This window comes from Egretta garzetta, unplaced genomic scaffold (genome assembly GCF_000687185.1).
Source record: "Egretta garzetta isolate BGI_Z169 unplaced genomic scaffold, ASM68718v1 scaffold163, whole genome shotgun sequence".
Classification (NCBI taxonomy): Eukaryota; Metazoa; Chordata; class Aves; order Pelecaniformes; family Ardeidae; genus Egretta; species Egretta garzetta.
Window position 1 is genome coordinate 3,331,206 of NW_009259308.1, and position 16,218 is coordinate 3,347,423.

Sequence of the window (16,218 nt, forward strand, 5' to 3'; positions counted from 1 at the left end):
GTAGACCCACGGGCTGGAGCCCGAAGTTATTTTCTCAGGGCCACGCCACGGTAAGATGACAACTCTGAGGCACGGCCAGCAGCAACACAAATACCCCCTGCGCTCCATGTCCCACTCATCCTCATGCTTTTCCTGCTTTTTTTTTTTTTTTTTTTATTTGTACTGGTTGTGTAGATCAATTACAAGAAATACAGTGGGAAACCTTACACGTATACGTACGGGTTGGGGCTGAATCACTTTGTCCCAGACAGGGTAACTATCAACGAACGGGTGAGGTGCACCTCTGCCATGAGCTTTCAGTTTAAGGACAAAAAAGAGTATGTTTGAGATGTGGGGTTTCTGGGGGTTTTTTTCCACCTTTAGCTTTGCAAGCTGAATGTTAAAACAAAGGAGACCTGGGTGTGGCAGGAGCCGGATTCGTACCCCTCGGAGCCGATCTTTGTTTCCCATCCTGATGCCCTGGAGGAAGATGACGGTAAATACTGATTCAATTTTGGTCAATGGCATCGCCATTTGAAAAGCTGGAGTCTGCTGGCACTGGGGGCTGTCTGCAAGGCGGTGCCAGAGGCAGGCCAGAGCAGAGCCCTTGTTCTAATGCTGGTGGGAAGCTTCTGAGGAGAACGTGGGAAAATTAACACTGAATGAAAACAAAGGAGGAGGAAGACTTCTAGGTTTAGATGATCTGTTGTCCTCATTTCCTAGCCCTTTTCCTCGTCATCATTAATTGCAATATTCAAAGAATTGCAGGTGGCATAACTTTGTAAAACTAAACCTCTCTTAAACCAGGCACGTTTTCTATTCCTAACCCATCCTCCTCATGCAGGAGCGGAGCAAACTCGGGCGTTGTCACTCAAGGACACGTAGCTGTATTCCTGCCAAGCGTTGTACGCGTTCCTTCGCACATCCCCAGCCCTGTACCTACTTTTGAAGTTGAGTGGCAGCACTCAGCCTGAGAGGGTGTACACTTATTCCCTGAATTCCTCATCTCCGAAAAGGATTACGTGAAGCTAGGAGAAGCCTTGGCTCTGCTCAATTTAAGAGCCAACTCTCACTGGTTTATAGTAAGATTTTTGTATTTCATAGCCAAAATATTTTGTATTTGAGAGCAAAATTTCATATTCCCTGTGCTTATGTGGGGGCTTAAGTCCCAACAAAATGAAAAGGTTTTAAGTTTGTTCTTAAAAGCTTTCCTTAACTGAGGTAGACAATGTGCATTTTAGGAATATGTTTAAAGTCTCTCTCCCTGGGACTTAAGCCCCTGCAGAAGCACTCTCCAAAAGCTGAGTTAACGCCAGGCTCCATGCTCACATTTCTGTCACCTTCCCTGAGGCTGTGTTTGGTGTTGGCGTGGACGATGGTTGTTCCCATGTTCTCCTGCAATGACTGATGCAGAGAGTACACAAATGAACAAAAACCCCAAGAGCTAGGACGTCCCATCCATTCCACATAGGGATGCCAGGATCCAGAAATGGGTATCTTGTCGCATTAAACATCAGAAGCAGAATTATAAAATAATTTATAAATTTATAAAGTAATTCATAACATTGAAAAAATTAATGGACAAATTTGATATATATTGTAGTAAGTGACATTTGTCGTCAGCCCCTGCTCTTCATAGTTCCTTTTCAGAATAAAATCATTTTTCAGTTTTAAAAAGAAAGTCTCCATAGGAGCTACTGCACCACAGCACCCCAGGCTGGTAAGCTGATGATGGCAAGAACCCAATATAGTATGATAAATAAATAAACAATCTCGGTCTACTTCAGAACTGACGATCACACAATAGTAACGGGATTTACTCCGTGCGAGCGGCTACTCTTACCGTGACCAGCCTGAGGGCAGGGTACAGCAAGCGCACACCCGCGTCAGGCGTCTCGTTCTTCTCCCCTCCCAGGGGTTGTGCTGAGCATCGTGATCAGCCCGGGCGCAGGGCCGAAGCCCGCCTACCTCCTGATCCTGAACGCCAAGGACATGAGCGAGGTGGCCAGGGCTGAAGTGGAGGTGAACATTCCTGTGACTTTCCACGGACTCTTCAAAAGAGCGTGACCGCTGCCTGCAACATGTCCTGTGAAGTTTCTTCCAGCTTCGAAAAGGTGTGGTCTCTGTTTACAAACATTCAAATGACCTAGATTCCTTCAACATCACTTTTTATTTGTATGGCTACTTAATTAAGATTGAGCATTTCAGGGTTTTTTTGATGATTCTTCAAAATACTTAACCAGGTATTTTTCAAATACGCCCTTTGGCATAATTTCACAGATGTACAGTGCTAAGAACTATGGAGTTAAAACAACACAAGTTTGGGGTGGTGAGGAGGAGGTTTTTGTTTTTACAAAATTAAACTTCGCAGCTGTGGCAGAGTTAAAAATGCGTGAAATGGCACAGTGTAAACTGAATACCTGTGCACATGATAACATTATGTAGAACAGTCTCTGTGCTTGGTTACACGCCTTGAGAAGAGGTAATTTTTAGCCTATACTGAAGTATTAGGGATTTAAGTCACCTCCTGGTCACTCCTTTAGTATCCTCAGAGCAGTCCAAGTGGAGCCTTTCCATAGCTGCTTTGGAAATCGGAACTGGCAGGCCCAAGGCTGTGAGGTGGGCAGCATTCTGTCCTTTACTAAGGCTGAAAACTGCACACTCTAGCCTACATGTTTTCTCTTTCCCATTTCTTTTGTCAAAGTGCAGTTTCTTGAGTTCTGGATTTCATACTAAAATATGAATATGAAAAAAAAAAATCCAGTAATTGTTACAGCTTGGGATGAATTTGCTTCCTTAGTGTGCTATAGGCTCTCAACACTTTCTTTCCACGAAATAAATTTTCAACTAATGTAGTAAGAGGCTGTGGTTCAAAATACAAACTTATTGCTGATAGACTTAGACTCCAGGATTCCTGTTTGTCTGCAATGGTTTAACTTTTTTTATTAATGGTATCAAAGAATTTGAAAATCATTGACATTAAAGATTTCTAGTACACAGTGCTAACTTTAAAAGGCTGATTACTTGAAAACGGCTGCATTCACATTCTGATGACAGGATACTGATACGGAGATACGACCTGGTACTTCTGCTGTTCTATAATCTCTAAGCACTGTGCAATTACCTAATTAAAAACAAAAGACAATATAAGCAATGGGCCTCTGAAACAAAAAATTAGTAAAACGTTCTAGTTATGCACTCATTCCATAAGGCATTTGTTCTGACTTTTTGCAAAACAATGAGCGTTTAAAATGAACAGTTGTCAGCTGTAGCGTTAGGGGAAATGGATGTCAGTGTAAGGCACCACTGGGGCAGGGGAAGCAAAGGAAGCAGTGTCCTCAGGCTCCCAAAGTTTATGCATTGCATACAGAGACCACTAAACCTTTTTAATATCGCTGTGGTGACAGGAGAATTACTTTTTGAACACTGGGAAGCTATATTGCCATAAAACTCCAGTGAAGATATATTATGTGATAATCCATTCCTGTTATTACATAGCTATGCTCCTAAAATTCCCAATTGCCTATCAAAAGAGCGTATTCTGCTCTTTTGCATCCACCTTTTTCTAAGAAGTCATCTGTCTTGGTGTCTTGTGACAACAGGGACTGAAAATACAGAACTGTTTTTGGACTTTAAAACCAAGATAATTCTCCATTAAGATTTTGTTAACTTTTGATCATATGGTGCATGTAATAGTCTCCTTTGCCAAAACCTTTTGTGTATCTTGTTGGAAAGCAAGAGCCATGGTAAGCACTTTCCTAATTTCACTGTGCATATTCCACTGCTGCTGGAGCACACATTGTCTTTTAAAGTCTGTTTAAAAAAAAAGCACGTTAAGGATCTGAATGAGCACGAGCCGTCAGTTCAGCCAAAGCTAAACATAAATACCATCTACTAGCAAGAACTGGGATAAAGTAGAAAAGCAATGTTGTAAAAAAAACAGCTAAACATGCAAACATAAATTGTGGTGTGCTAGTGAAAATTACCCGAGAGTAACAACAATTCATTTCAACTGTCACATATTTTCTTTCCATGTGTAGTTCCTAGACAGAGGGTAGTCTTTAGGTTCTAGTACTAGAAAATGCTTCTCTATGCACTCCCATTATCAAAGTTCCCATCAACTCCACAGAAAATATTTTAACATCAACATAGTACCATGAACGTGTACCATATTTAGAAGGATTAATTGATAGCAGGCTGTATTTGTGATCTTTAAGTAAACAAGCTTCACAGTGGCAAAGAACACTAAGTATTGCTAAGAAACAAAATACAACAAGGAAAAATAGGACAAAGACGGCGGCTTTCAGAAAGAATCTGATGGAGTGGATGTCTGTCAACTTAAAAAAATAAATTAAAAGGGGGTGAGGGTATCCCAAATGTAAGCAGCAAATTACAAGCAGAAAGTAGAAAAAAAAAACATCCTAGGACAAAAGAATGGAAACAATGTGAATGGCAAAGAGCTTGAATTAAAAGAGTGAAGATAACGTGTGATTATGCAAGACCGATAAAGAAAGGATTTGGATACAGAATCAAATAGTAAAGTCAATGAAGAGGTTCATCGAGGAAATGCTGTAGTCAAGTAACCAGAATTCAACAGAAACTTTCTGGATAGGTTAATGGGGAAGAGAAAAGATGAGAGTTACAAAGCTAAATGCCACAGAAAATGGAGTGAGAAGTGGGAGACTTGGTTCTGGGAATTGGCATGCTGCTGACCTTGAGCAAGTGACAGGCTTACACGTTCACTGCAAGATCCTTTTGAGATCTGGGGATAGGATGTACTGTAAAGAGCATATAAGGAAAAAAAGCCTACCTTTCTGGTATTTTGAGGTAGAATTACACCATCATCCCAGAGTCTGGCAGAGGAGTAAAATGCACTGCTTTCTTCCTCTAGCCTGGAGAAGACAGAGTATTAAATAAGCTTAAAAGCACAAAAATATAATAAAAAACATCAGGCCAGTAAAATATCATCATAGGTGAAAAAGGCATATACTTTAATCTCAAGTGAATGTGCAGTACTACTGTTAAAATTGATTAGAATTCTGCAAATAATAGGTAATGGATCTGATCATTCTGCAGTACAGAACATCCTCCATATTCAGATCACCACTGTTTAATATACAGCAGAATATCTTGATTTTGGGTGGGGTTGGGAGAGGCTGTTTGTTGGGTTTGAGTCAAACATTTGTCTGCTCTGGGGTTTTTTTAAGGAAATACATGGAATTACATAGAAATTTAAAATATTTTTCAGTAGATTCAGGTTCGTTTTATTTGTTTGGTATGTGTTGATCTGTAAGATGAACCAAAGTAGGTAACTTAACTAATTAAATCCCAGTGTAACTGCAAGGGTTTATATTTAATGCCCTTACTTCTCTTTCAGATGTTTTAGCTCTGATTCATCTCCTGTACGGTCATTGTCCTCAGCTTGTGGGACTGTGGAGAAATGTCTTGAATCCACAAGACCAACTCTTGCATTAGGCCACAAGAACAGGAAGTTTGGACTGAACGATCTCCCACACTACGAAAAAATGCAAAGAAAAAATTCATTGAAATTAATTACAAAAAGATGGCTGTAGGATGACACAATCCAGTTCAAGACAGAATGTAATACACTTTAATTTGTAAAGCATTAATGATACAGCTCCTTTACCATTACAGCTACAGCTCCTGTATCAGTAGACACCCTGTGGTAGCAACCATCACAATCCCCACTGCCTTCAATATTCTGTTTTACTACTTCATTTTCCCTCCAAGTGCTTACATGTTTAATTCTGAGCAGAGCCCTACTGCACTTACTAGCAGCGTGAAGAGCACACGTAGTAGCACAACTAAAGGAGACACACTCCTTGATCACTGAAAACAAACAGCAAGTGCTGAGAAAAAGGTAGGATTGGCTCAGAGAGGGACATTTTCAGATAACCTGGTTTGTTAGAACTGGCTCTAGGTTCTTAGGTGCAGACCAAATTTTCTGTAATCGCATCTTGTGATGCATTTCTTACTTTAAAAGTAGTTAAAATAAGAAATCAAGTTTAAATGTCTGAAACAACAGCTGACTCTTGTTTTAAAATGAAGTGCTGTGAAATCTTGGTAAAGTGTAAAAAGTCTATTACCAAACCCATTAACATTTCTGCTACCCATACCATAACATAACTTTCACTCCCGTAACAGCCACCGATTACAATGGTTATTTTGGGAACAGCAGCACAAGCAACAGCAGCCATCATGGAGGCCTGGGCTTTTAATCTGTTGGAGTGAGCCTCTGCCTGAAATGACAATAAAGATTTTTAGATCCTTTATGCCTTTCTTCTAGATTCCCTTTGCTCCCACCAGATGTGCGTTTATAAAACATTTCTTTCTTTACAGTTCTGTATGATCATTTCTTCCATAGGAGTAAGACAACATCATTAACTACCATAGCCCATTACGTGCTTATTTTAAAATGTAAATCAGCAAAACAATTATAACCAGTGTGCAAAATCCTACGATACAGTGCAACCCTGGCTCTCCCAGGCATTAGCAAAGCTTAGATACAATGCAGTTATGCCAGGCTTTATCTTAAGTGCTGGAATGTTGGGAGGAACAGGGCCGCACAAACAGTCTCTGCTCAGAGAATCTAATGTAGGTTTTACTATGAGGCTTTCTGTAGCCCAGGACAAAACATACTGTATTTTAATGCCTTCACTTTTCTAAAAGAGAAATATTTATTTTTTTGTGGAGTGCAGTGGTATCAGAAGAATTGATAGGCTGTATTTCAATGTAAAAAGCACTTAAATTGAGAGTTTTACAGCTTGCACGCCAGCTGGACAGTACCATTTTAGATAAGCGTAGAGGTCTGCTTAAAATAAAGTGAGAATGCTAATGGAAAGATCTAAGAACAAAGTAACTATGAAGCTTCTTGGTTTAAACCATCAAGAGGGGTTTAAAAAAATTCTTTTCCTAACAATTAATAATTTTCAAAATATAATCTTAAACAAAACAAGAACTAGGCATTACTTGACTTAAGCATATTGAACTAAAAATGCGATACCTGTGAGATGCTTGTTGGCTCTGCTGTATGCGGAGCAGTATTTTGGAAAAAGAGGATGGGAATGCTCCGCTGACTGCACAGCTGTACAAAATGGCTACCCTTGAGAGAAGCATCATGGGACAGCACCCCATTGTTAGCCACTATCCCCACCAAGTGCCTACAAAAAAGACACATGACATTTTCACTTTTGAACCCCCAAAATTATGAAACTAGAGCTCATAATGTTCTGAAGGGTGGAAACATAAATATCTGTGTACACATACACAGATCTGCCCTTTTACAGAAATTCAGCATGTGAAAGGATGCACTTACACATGTCATTTCATTCAAGGGCCCTCACGTACCAAACAAACAAGAAGTCTTACAGACTTCTGATATGTAAAGCATGGAAGCATTAACATGGATTAATACCCAGAGGGCAGGTAAAGCTATAGATGACCTGTCAGAGTTTACACTGCAGGACAATGTACAAGGTGCCAGGACTCTGGGCTCGCTCTAATTCCTGTAACACATAACATTAACGGTCAGTCTGAAAAGTTTTTACTTTCAACCTAGAGAGTCTCTAAAATATATTTTGCTACCTTTTTTTTTTAATATGATTTGACTGGGATGTTGTATGCTTCATGAATGTGTTAATAATGCAGTCTGATCTGAATTATGCAAGGTTTTATTGTATGGGTATTATCCCATCTCCATCACATGGGAGAAGGGATGATAGCTTTCAGCTCAGTTTGAGAAGGAACACTTTTAAAGATACTGTTTCTAATTTCTTAAGGAATCTACTGAGACTTCAGTGTTCCAACTGTCTGTCTAGTAGTTTTTGTGAACAAACAAATCATTTCACAAAGTCATGAAAACCATTCATCTATAATCACTCTCTGCTGCTATTGGTCTGAGGACATGACGAATTCAGAGCTCAGAGACAGAAGATCAGGCTTTCTAGAAGTATTTTATTACCAGTTCTTGACTGATTCAGAACTTCATAAACATTGTTACTGGAATACCATAAAACCTGATGATGAGATGAAAGCTATTTAGACAAGTATGTCCATGCATTTTGATAGTGAAATGTTACAGCCTTACCCTTCCACATGGCCAAATCCTGTTACTAATGTTGTTCCATAATTAGCCTTGAATTCCTGGAATCTGCTTCCATCCATCAGACGGCTCAGAATCTGCAGAGAAATATACAGTCTTTACTACAGAAATTTAAGTGAAAATAGGATAGTTCTGCTAAAAGATATGCTCTGTTCAAATAGTAAGGAGACCCATATAATGCAAGAAGTCAACCTAAATGAGCGTAGAGACCCTTCTATGTCTTACACTCTGCTAAATACTCAAGATGCACAAAACACAAAATTTGTGTTTACATTTGGTTACCAACTATGTATTTTGGGCCAAAGTTCAACTCCAGAATTACTTCAGAGTTACAGAGCACTGTTGTTCATGTGCATAAAAAATGTTGTAAAAAGCCAGCATGTGCTGTTAGTTTCTGTGCTAAGAAACGCTCAGCAGCATATTGCTTATGCTTTTTTCAAACACAGTTTAAAAGCTGCCTTCAAAGCTACACTGCTTTCTACAGTCAATCCCCTTAACTGTAGGAATTTACCCCTGGAAAAGATACTGGATTCACATCCTTGGAAACTACATCTCTTCTAGAACAACACAGTGAAAATAGCGTGGGAAGTTCTACATGTCTCTGCTTATGTATTAGCATCTGTCCCAGCCTCAAAACAAATCTAATTTGAACTTTGTTGTTTTTTCAGTCAGTATTTTCACGAGGCATTTAACTTGAGGAGTCTTTACTTGAGGAGAAAAAAAAAAAGGCAGGGGAGGGGAAAACAGGACACTAAAAGGGTGCACATTCCCAAAGCAGCCAACACAGTACAAGACATACTGACATCATGGCATCTCAAACAGTGCACGGAAACAGATGGGGATCAGCTGGCATAATCTGTAATTATCTTATTTCTAGCAGGTTTTCAGCTTAAGTATTTTCTATAATTCTACAGAATTGTTGCCATTCTGCTTTGTTGCAGACTCAAGACAGTTTGGCAACTGATTAGGTAATAATACAGAGTATCTCAGGTATTTCAGGATTTTCCAAGAGCAAACAGCCTGTTGGCTGTTAATCTGGAGCTACTAGATAGAGCAGACCGAAAGGACGAAGGAATACAGAATGCATTACCTTACCAATTTTACAGGAAGAGTACACCTATAATCTTGTGGTGCCAATCCCAAGAGCTCATCAGAACTATAGAGAGGACTGTCATGCTCTATGACCTCCTCTGGCAGCGGATCATAATTTAATGTAGAGATAACATTTCGGATACATTCATAGGCTTCCTTTTCTGAAGACGCAAAATGGTCACTACAGCCACTGACTCTAGGAGAGAGAGCAACATTAATTAGTATTGAATTAATGAAATCTGAATTCTGATAGTAAACCCATACTAAAGGGAAAACCTTAATCCATGCTGTGACTCTCCAAACTCCCTGAAAATATTGTGCAATTTTGTTTTTGTATGAATGAGCTGAAAGCAGTAAATTCAGTGGAATTTCTGTGCAATCCAACCCAAAACCAAATTCACAGTAAAGGAGTTCTTCCCTGTGACGTTTGTGTTTACCTATACTAAAGAAAGACCTTTGAATTTACTTTCATGATGATGTTGTTACAAACAATATAATGAAGGGAAAACAAACTTTAAAAATTATTTCAAAATAAGCACTTCCAGCCTGGCTATAAAGACAGTAACTTATTACGTGTAACACAGTTAGCTGACTGTTACACCAGTATTTGTTTTTGTGAGAAAGGTATGGAATCTGGATACCATACACACAGCATAGAATGCCAAGAACAAAGAAGCAAAGCCACCTTTTTCCCCTATCTAGAAGGGAATAACTATTTTGACAACTACAGAAATTTCTGACATAGAAAAATAGCATTAAAAAGATGGTAAGATAGCTACTATCAGGTTTATTTCCTGCTTGCTCATCTCCTGCTATAAAGCCCTCATGAACAGCAGAGGCAGGCAGGCTTTCTGTTTTTCTTCTTTGCTTCAGGTACTTTTCTCAGCATTCAGATTCTTCTCTACAGTGAGTTAGTCCAGTGTCTTCAGAAGCAGACAAATGCAAAGAAATCATACCACCTCTCCACTCATCAGTTCAGGGAAGAAAAGAGACTTTCTTACGCATTTTCCCCACCATCACAGTATTCAAACACTCACAATCATTTTTTAGTATTTGTATCCTGGCAATGTTTACATTAGCAAAAGAAATGCTACCATCCCTCTTCTATAGCTTGTCCCTGTGAGGCACAGAGAAACTGACTCGCCTGAAGTTGTTCAGAAAGTATGTGGAACCAAATCCAGGTTTGTCCAGTCCCTGCTTCACCCCATAACATCACTTAAATTTACTTCCATTTGGCTGATCTAGCATAAAAACTCATACCTGAGAAGGAAAGCAAACAATGTAATAATAGATTCCACTTTTGGCCCTGATCCTGACCTCCGCAGTTATGTGAGATTTCTATCAGTGTGTGTCTGTGTGTGTATATATATTTATATATGTGCACACAGTGGAAGTGGAAAGTTCCCATAGACAGTAGTAAAGCTGAAATTACAATGCCATGTTACTTTTTTCATTTCAACGAGTTATATCTAGCCCCATGATACTCCCACATATATAACTGAATGCCACCACCCTTTATAACAATTCATGTATCGTTTCTCCTGGGTTTTTTTTCACTGCATGTTTTTCAGTCCTTGAGGACCATATTGTGTCCTGTCACTGGAGTAGCTTCATTCACTTATTTTAAGAGAAAATGACAGTTTCTTTAAAGCTAAGTATGCTGAATTCTCTTCTATTTTTAAGACTTATTTCACCTACTTAGAGTGAAGTTTAGCTCCTCCTAGGTCCTCAGGAGAGACATATTCTCCTGTAGCAGCTTTTACCAGAGGTGGGCCAGCAAGGAACAGCGTCCCGATTTTATCTATAATCACAGTTTCTTCTGCCATGGTTGGAACATAAGCACCTCCAGCTACACAGGAGCCACACACCACTGCCACCTGAAGGACAAAGAAACCAAAAGAAACCAAGGTACTGGAGAGATAATGGAAAGGCAAAACCATTATGTTTATTTCAGAAACGTTCAAGAGACTAAATCACAGCTTGAGGAACAATGAACTAGAGATATAAATACCAGCATGAACAGCAATGCTGGTTTTCAGAGAGTTCAATCTTTGCTCTGAAATAACCTAGCGATTTGATGTTTTCTGTCAATCACGATCAGTCGGTAAACACTTAGAGGATCCTTAAGGCTGAAGTATTCTGTTATGTGAGATACCATTTGAACCTTCCTTCCCCACAAATAGAAAAGGTGAGCTTTAGAAAATTTTTTGCATGTTTGAGAGTTGTTCCTAGAATCTGTATTGGAACAAGACTTTTTCCAGATCTCTACTGACCACATATACTGCACTTACTTGTACTCCAAAGGACACTGTACCTGAGGGATTCTCATGGCAGACATTATTGCTTCATTGTAGAAAACTCTGCCACCGTGTGACTTGTCAGGAAACAGCTCCGACTGACATTACAGAGAAAAGACAAAGTGAGCTTCAACATTAACTACAAAAGCCAATGCTTCCTCTTCACTCCATTCATTCACAAACGTATTGTAACTGATTCTGGGAAGGTCACCACTAACAATCACACTCAAAACTTTCATATACAGTATTCGCTACAGTATATATTCCCCTTATACATTGTGCAATTCCACACAAATACCTATGTGTTTCAAAAGCAGAAGTAAGTTTTGTACTTTTTTGTGAAACCAATTTATTCTACATAAACTGAGACTGTACACATGGAGAAGGAGAAGCTCTTGTTCATACTTTATCTGTGAAATGACTTCAGCACAGTTTCCCTTTTTACTTAGTTTTCAATACAATTCCTCAAGTCAGGTAAAAACTTTTTCTATGATGTGTTTGCTTGCAGTCTGGAGGAGGAACTACTATCATCTCTGTGATATCATGACCTCTGTACGTTAGAAAGTAACCTGTGCAAATTCTTTTACAGTAAGAATTTCAACAATTACATTTTTAAAAGCCATGGAGGTCTGCATTTCTATCACAAACATTACAATAAAGAACAGAGTAATTTTATAGATTCTAAAGTTGAAAATAGAAACCTCAAACAATGTACCAATTTATTAAAGACACCACGGCATTTCAGCACACTGAGGAATACCCATGCTCGGTCAGTCCTTTCCCCCCCCCACTCACATTCAAGTTCCTAAACTTCCATTAGATGCTATATGCAAAAGGTTAGCCATAGCAATCGCCAGTTACGTATCTTCAAATCATCTCCTGGACTCCGATTTGTGGACAAAACTCAATTTAAGTATAACAGACAATAAAAGTCAAACCAGCCAAGAAAACAAAACATAAATCTGAGGTTTATTGCTAGCCATTAGTATGATTAAAATAACCCTAGGTGTTTGCTTCTGTGAAGTGGTTCTGATATTACCTGTAGTGGTAGGAATGCTCCCCCACTGTCAACGAGGTACACAGATAACAGCCTGTTCTGCATGGCTATTTCTTGAGCTCTTAGTTGTTTCTTCACTCCAATTGGATAAATAGTTCCTCCTTTCACAGTTGCATCATTTGCTGTGAAGACACACCAGACCCCACAGACTTTGCCAATTCCTGTAAGTGGTACCACAGATACTTATCAGGGGTCTCTAAAATACCATAGACAAAGACAAAACAAAGGGGCCAAATTATAGCTAGGATGTTCTTTCGGTAATACTGTATCTAGAAGCTGCAAATTAAGTTGCAAATACCACACATGCAAGAAATCTATAGCTCTTCTCTGGAATAACAAACTGAAAGCTAATGACAATTTAAAAAAATCTAAGTGACAGAAGACAGAACTTGAAATAAACTTACTCTTAGTGACAATATAAGAGAAAAAAATACATAGTCTGACATCCAACTTCTTGAGATAACAGGGAAGGCAATTAAAAATTACCTATATAAAACTGAAAAATGTAACAATCTGTTACAAAAGGTAGAATTTCATACTCTGTTATAGTTACTTGTCAAACTGGAACTGCTCTTCAAAATGCAATCAAAAGACTTGTCTGTAATTTGAAAAATACTACAAAGTAAATGTTACAGCTCCTGTGTCACACAGTAACTTTTGCCCCCTTTCCTTTAACAGACAACAGTGCATTTGACACACCGTTCTAAATTTTTTGAGACAAGTATCAGTAACTGGTAAGTAGAATAAATTACTGGATCTAGATGAAATGAAATAACTTTTTTTCTTTAAAGGTTTCTCCCACATTACACAGCAAAGATCACAGAAGAATACAGCAGTGGCTGAACTCTTTCATGTTGGGAGCATCATTACTGGATAGAACTAATGTTCAGTTTTCCTAGTAAAGCACATTCTTAAGATACTAAAATATTCCATAAACCTGATTATATGCATCCTTTTTCCTTTCCCAGTAAAAACAAACACCTTAACTTCAGTTAGCAAGGCTGGTTAATATAGGAAGGTGTGCAGCACACACCACAGACTACAACTAATGTACGCTGCCTGCAATCACTTACTCATCACTGCACCCAAACAGCATCTCTCAAACTATACTGAGGATCATGTTAGTTCAAAACCCTTCTTCCTTCTGGGCTGCATCTCCAACACGGGCTGCTCAAAACAATACCTTCATCCATCTTTAGACCTAACATGAATCATACTTAAAGATACGAGCAATGAAACAAATGAACTTCATTAATTTCCCATTACATCTAATACTACATTTGCTAGCAATTACCAGTGAGGCACCCCGCAGCAGGGACATCACCGTATGGCATATTGAGGCCTGCCAGCGGAGACAGCTCAAGAAAGGACTCATCATCAAGTAGCAACTTCAGGCGTTCACGAACAAACAGCTTCTGGTTTCTTTGAGTATGACGCAAAATGGCACTTTCTCCCCCTCCTTTACTGACCATCTCTAGCAACTCTGAGTATCTGATTTAAAAAACAATGTTTCAATTAATGAAAACCACCTTTACTTATAGTTAGTAGATTTAGTATAGTACTTAAGTGTATCGCACAGTTTTCATATCAATGGTATGAGATTGAAGATGAGGTCACATTGTCGGATTATTGTTTCTTACTAAGTGCAATAAAAAGCAAAAGTTTGTTATTTAAAACAAGCATTTTAGCTTCATTATTCAAAAATTGTCTAATAGATACAAAAAAAGAGTGAAATAATATAAATATTCTATCTGTAGTTTATGTTTGTAGCTAGTAGACATTATTAAATCCATACCCTCCCCTGGGTGTTGCCCATATACACCCAACACAGAGTATTTCACAATATATGATCATACTTCATCTCTGCCAGCAACCCCACGAGCCGAGTACTGAGAAGGGGCTGATCATCAGCGACCAAAGCTGACTTTGAGAGGCATTGCCCTACAACAACATTAGCCTATAAACTTACAGCTATGAATAAGTCTACCATAATTTGCTAGTCCTAATTCAGCATGGACATTTACCTCCATGTTCCAACTACTCTAGGGAAGAATCCAGTCAAGGGCTTCCTCCTTCAGTTCCCCTCAATAAGTTTATCTGACAAAAATCAGTAACGGTAAGTAGAATAAACTACTAAATCTAGAAGAAATGCACACTCTACAGCATGGAAGATATACTTTAAAAGTAGTGAACACTGCAGTGTCAACTACAGTCATCAAGAGAGGAAGTGATTACCAATGTTATTGTTGGGGCAGCATGAAGTACAGATAAAGAATTGAATAAACTGTAAACAAATGTGGTATGGAGTAATTTTGGTCTTAAATAAACCAGGTTCTCAATTTATTTAAAGTAGAATATTCTTCACCAAGATGCATAATCTTTAACTAAAAATACTGTTTGACATAACTATTTACGCACCACTTTGTATGTGACTCCATTATCCTACTGTGGCTTCCTGCAGACTGTAGAGATTGAAAAACCTCAGGACAAAAAAGCTAAGGATTTTTAATAATGCCGTAAATGCCACCACAGGAGGGCACAGTGTGTTTTCCATAGCTTTGCTTCCAGCTCATGTATCATTCCTCTGAACAAAGGCCTTTGAATTTTTGTCATCTGATCTTTAAGGACAAACACATAAAATACATTTTCCTGCTTTTGTCAGTGAATCACGATTAATTGCAGTTACTACTACCTACTCTTTTAGGAGGAATCTGTAAATGCGTGAGTCACCATTTATGTCTTTGCCTTCAAAATCAAACACAAAACAAATGTTATGAAGGTCTAGAAAAAATACTTCTTGGCAATATATGCAAAACAACGTCACATGGCATTTTTTTAAATACAGTCTGCACCTAGGTTTAGGCATTTCAGCCAACATTGAAGCAACTCTTCTGGAGGCCTGAAATTTTAAAGTGCTGATCCTTGCAAAATTCAATCTGCAGAGAAGCTACCCAAGAAAATAGCAGCAAGAAAACTAGTTTAAGCTTCAAAACGGTTAGCAAAAAAAAACAGCTTTTTTTTTTTTTTTTTTAGTTTCTGGACTTTTTAATTGGCATTCTTCCTATGTTAAAAGTTCCTAAAAGTGCCTCTACGTAACTCTCACATCATCTCACAAGCAGCAACACTTTTAAAACACCACCAAAACAGTTTATTACCTTTTAATAACAGCCTCACTGTTCCTTAAATTTTCTTCAAACACATGTCGATACACAGACAGGATACGTCCATCTAAAACAGGGTAAGTTTTTGCATACCGCCTATATTTTGCTTTATTACTTACTAAACGGCAGAGAAGCATGTCGCGTGTCCTTTTCAACCCCTGATTCTGCAGTATGTGTGTGGGTTGTTTACCATGACAGAAGTCCTTAAACTTTCTTTCGAACACGCGATTTAAGGTTTGTAACCTTGGAAGCAGCAGGGATGTGGCGTTGGGGGGCAGCCTGCCAAGGGAGCACAAAGTGACAGTGTTCCACATGACCCTAAGAACTAGAGGGAGAAAAAAAACAGCATTTATTGCCAAAAACTGAACTTCAGGTTCCCTCGACTAACGAGGGGAAACAGACACCACGCCTCAGGTCGGGGCCGTGAGGGAACACCCCCTGTTCCCGCCCTGCAGCACGCACCCTGCCCGGGGAGGAAAGCCCCGTGAGGCGGCGGCCCCGGGCGGCTCC

The 16,218-nt window shown here is 39.0% G+C and overlaps 2 protein-coding genes across 6 annotated transcripts in view; one reads left to right on the top strand and one right to left on the bottom strand.

Moving 5' to 3' along the window:
* Positions 1-2,060, top strand: part of RPE65 (retinoid isomerohydrolase RPE65) — an 8,096-nt gene extending 6,036 nt beyond the window's left edge. Inside the window, 5 exon segments of the mRNA XM_035891821.1 lie at positions 3-88; positions 90-155; positions 157-252; positions 364-475; positions 1,895-2,060. Coding sequence (XP_035747714.1) covers positions 3-88; positions 90-155; positions 157-252; positions 364-475; positions 1,895-2,046 — 512 coding nt within the window. The 3' untranslated portion in view covers positions 2,047-2,060.
* Positions 2,061-2,719: 659 nt separating this feature from the next.
* Positions 2,720-16,027, bottom strand: LOC104123917 (methylcrotonoyl-CoA carboxylase beta chain, mitochondrial-like). 5 transcript variants are annotated; one of them, XM_009636206.2, is made up of 12 exons: positions 15,703-16,027; positions 13,842-14,038; positions 12,530-12,708; positions 11,508-11,588; positions 10,892-11,070; positions 9,197-9,389; positions 8,087-8,178; positions 7,004-7,160; positions 6,117-6,239; positions 5,346-5,494; positions 4,790-4,871; positions 2,720-3,103 (listed from the first exon to the last, which is right to left on the bottom strand). In XM_009636206.2, the coding sequence occupies exons 1-12, from the start codon at positions 16,020-16,022 to the stop codon at positions 3,020-3,022; spliced, it is 1,836 nt and encodes a 611-aa protein (XP_009634501.1). In that variant the 5' UTR covers positions 16,023-16,027; the 3' UTR covers positions 2,720-3,019. The 5 variants fall into 5 exon arrangements, with proteins under 5 accessions (XP_009634501.1, XP_035747709.1, XP_035747711.1 ...); XM_035891816.1 differs by lacking the exon at positions 2,720-3,103 and having other exon boundaries at positions 3,765-4,871; XM_035891818.1 differs by lacking the exon at positions 2,720-3,103 and having other exon boundaries at positions 3,765-4,871; positions 15,828-15,913.
* Positions 16,028-16,218: the final 191 nt, after the last annotated feature.

What these genes read in the sequence shown, in the direction of transcription:
- LOC104123917 (XM_035891816.1), bottom strand. Translation starts at nt 16,022, where the DNA reads ATGTGGAACACTGTCACTTTGTGCTCCCTTGGCAGGCTGCCCCCCAAC. An exon ending in TGCTGCGGGGTGCCTCACTG is followed by an intron (nt 12,709 to 13,841) that starts GTAATTGCTAGC and finishes TACCACTTACAG; the next exon opens with GAATTGGCAAAGTCTGTGGG. An exon ending in CTGCCATGAGAATCCCTCAG is followed by an intron (nt 11,071 to 11,507) that starts GTACAGTGTCCT and finishes TTTGTCCTTCAG; the next exon opens with GTGGCAGTGGTGTGTGGCTC.